General features: G+C 43.9%; 1 protein-coding gene across 1 annotated transcript; it reads left to right on the top strand.

The window, feature by feature from the left end:
• The first annotated feature begins 1,463 nt into the window (after nucleotides 1-1,463).
• LOC144462879 (uncharacterized) lies at nucleotides 1,464-3,129 on the top strand. Its single transcript, XM_078167539.1, has 3 exons — nucleotides 1,464-1,480; nucleotides 2,326-2,533; nucleotides 2,665-3,129. Exons 1-3 carry the CDS (start codon nucleotides 1,464-1,466, stop codon nucleotides 3,127-3,129), a joined length of 690 nt encoding a protein of 229 aa, XP_078023665.1.
• Nucleotides 3,130-3,378: the final 249 nt, after the last annotated feature.

Raw genomic sequence — 3,378 nt, 5'->3', positions numbered from 1 at the left:
TGACGTGACGTGATTGAATCAGGGAATCCGTGTGTCCACCACGAGAGAGGATCCTAACTGACTTTACATTGGCATTGTTTTCGTGGTGGCAGCACGTAATTTCAACCCATTACGTGCTGCCACCACGGAATGTGGTCTTAAGAGATCGTGGTCATTTCATGTATTTCTGTGAGATCAGGTTGGTCTTGTCAACCAGCCTCCCATGTCAACATCAGATGGCTCTGCTGCTGCAGCATTTGAGCCCTGGTCCTCCACTGGCCCCTCATCCTGTGTGTACTCTGCGGTCTGGTCTTCTTCCTCGACCCCCACCCGCATGTTTCCACTGGGTTCTTTCGGGTTGACAAAGGGGTCGAGGACGGAGAGGACGGCAGAGTACTTCCACCGCTTTCCTCCTGTCCCTGCCGATCCACTCTTTCTTTCTCTTTCCTTTTTCTTTTCTTTCAAATACGTATCTCTCAGTCCCTTCCACTTGCGGCGGCATATCTCCTCTGAAGAAACACACGTAAACATGAATTGTTTAGGTGCTAATAAATCAGACAAGTATGCCGGCCGGAAAGCAAGCTACATCGGTTGTGCTAACTGGGGCTAATGCTAGTGCTAACTTTGTTGATAGAAAAGTACAGCCGACAGTTGGAATCAATTTTCAAAACTTACCAGGCAGACCGACCTCCTCACTCACTTTCCTCCACGCCAAGTCTTTCTTAGTCCGAAGCTTGTAGTGTGGGGACGTAACGTCATACAGCCCTGGGTGGCCACAAACAGCGATTATTAGCTTGTCCTCCATTTTCAGAACGGGACAGCAGCACGTCAGTGACGACGGGAAAATCTCAACGCTGATAGGCTGCCCCGACACAGCATCAAGCGAATAATTCGCTTGAGTTCAATATTTTGAACTTGCGCGAAGAGGCAAATGATGCGAATTTCGCGTGTTTGCTCCATTCGCGTCGCGTCATTCGAGCCATTTGCGCCGCCGGCACAAATTCACGTCTATTCACGTCTTTACATTGACTTTGTATGTAATCTTATCGTGCGAAAAATTCGCCTCGCGCCCGGTGTGAACACACTGTGACACATCACATACCTGTGTGCTGCCACGGCTCGGCTGTTCAGGTATTTCTGACAGTCATTTCTGACAGGCAGTCATGACACCAAGAAGAGGAAATTATTGGACCTGGAGCCGGGCTTCTCCGTCACCGGTAAACCGTTACCTTGCGCTGCGGAGCACTATGGCCGCTGTATTTGACAGGAATACGTATTCCTGTCTGTGTCTGTGACTCCCGTTCAACCCACAACCGGCAGGAATCGCTTTTCGTTTCTGCTGCTGGTTGAAATCTGTACTCGCACAGCGTGCTGAATGATTTATTTTGCTCGCACAAAACTATTTTTAGTCGCAAATGCGAGTTTGAACTTATCCCACAGTAGCGGTATCGTGAGGTACTGTAGTACTACGGTACTCCAACATTATGATATCATACGTACGGTGGTGTTTAAGTACCGCGGTCTACCGTTGGTACCAGTATACCCTGCAACAGTACTCTAGATAGTTCAGTATTATATTATTTGCAAACCACTTTTCGTCTATCACTCTCCAACACTTTGAAATATAACCACATTGCCGACATTTTACTCCATCCGTCACCGCACGCTGTTTGATTGCATCATCAAAACACGCCGCTATTATTCGGCCTTGCTTTTCACTTATTTAACCGAATACTGAATGTGTGTTTTTTTGCAATATTAGGCCGAATATATTCGGTTACCAAATATTCGATGCATGCCTAGTTTTGGGAAATCACGTTGTCTAGAAAGCATCAGTGGCTGCAGCTGAAAGGGACAGCTAATAGCAGCAAAGCTAACATCAGGACGTGATCTGTTAAAAGCCTCCCGTTGTCGGATACGACATGAAACTACTCCAGTTAGTTCAATCATGTTGTAACTAAGACATCTGCTGGAGAAAATATTTTTTTCACGGACCATTTATGGAGTTAGTGAGTTATTACAGACACAGCTAACGGCTAACAGCTAACTACGCCACCCCGGTCAAAATGGTCGCGCAACGATTACATCACATCCAGAGCCCGGTAACTTTACACGAACCCTCCTCCTACTCCGCTCTCTCAGTGGAGACATGGCGGTTGGGGGCCGAGCGAGAGGACGTTCCTGTAGTAGTTCCTGTCCCCCAAATAGTACCAGGAACTTATATGTATAAATATATATATATATATATATATATATATATATATATGTGTGTTTGTTTAAGAGTTAATTGAGGTTATTAGGGTGTGGGTAACTGACATATTGTTTAACAGCATTTTATCCTTTCAGTTTTGCTCAAGGTCTCAGGAGAAGACATGTAGATATGATGGAAGATGGTGTTTGCAGAAGTACTGCCTCAATTACAAAGGTTTATGACACTCTTCGCTTCTCCTGCATCAGTGCCATTAAACGTCTGGAGAAGAGAAAAAAGATGAAAGTTGGTGGTCGACATGCTTTTGTTGTCATTGATGAAAGCAAATTTCGTCACAAAAGAAAGGTACAGTAGTAGTATGAATAAAATATTAAGACTAATTACAATACAATATTTTTGTACTCTTTTTTTCAAGTCATGTCCTTCAGTTTCTTGAATAATAGCATGAATGTATCTTATGTTTTACTTTGTGGTAGTACAACCGTGGACGATTTGGAAGGACATGGAGAAGAACCCATTCATGGGTCTTTGGGATGCTGGAGATGGAGGCCACACACCGAAGGCCAATACTGAAATTGGTCAGACACCGCTCCAGAAGGAATCTGCTACCCATCATACGCAAGTATGTTGTAGGTGGTAGTCATATTCTAAGTGACTGCTGGAGAGCATACAACACTCTGCAGCAGCAGGGTTTCATTCACTTTGAGGTGAACCACAGGAGGTTCTTTGTTCACCCGCAAACAGGTGCGCACACCCAGCACCTGGAACGTGCATGGCGCACATTCAAAGAGGAGCCGTATCGCTACTGGGGCAATTTAAGTGAACATTCCCTTCGAAGAAGTCTGAAGGTCATTGAGTGGAACTACTGGCTGGGAAAAGAACACAGACATGGACCAACTGGTCGCTTATTTCCTGACCTCAGAAAAGACTACAAGGTGTAATGTGAATTATCACGATTTTGTCTTTTGTTATTGCATCAAGGCATTATCTTTTTTCAGACTTTATTTTTTATATTCATAGTGTGTATATATTATTGTTTGAGGTGTCTACTCATTATTTGAATTTTGAAAATAAGTTGTTGCTTTGTCCTTTTCAATAAATGTGGTCTGACCAGAAACTCCTTTAATTGAACGTTCCCTTATTAAGGTTATAAAAGGTTATCATTTGATGTATTTCTTGTATATATCATA

Source organism: Epinephelus lanceolatus, chromosome 1, assembly GCF_041903045.1.
Source record: "Epinephelus lanceolatus isolate andai-2023 chromosome 1, ASM4190304v1, whole genome shotgun sequence".
NCBI lineage: Eukaryota > Metazoa > Chordata > Actinopteri > Perciformes > Serranidae > Epinephelus > Epinephelus lanceolatus.
This window is presented reverse-complemented; position numbering and strand designations above follow the sequence as displayed.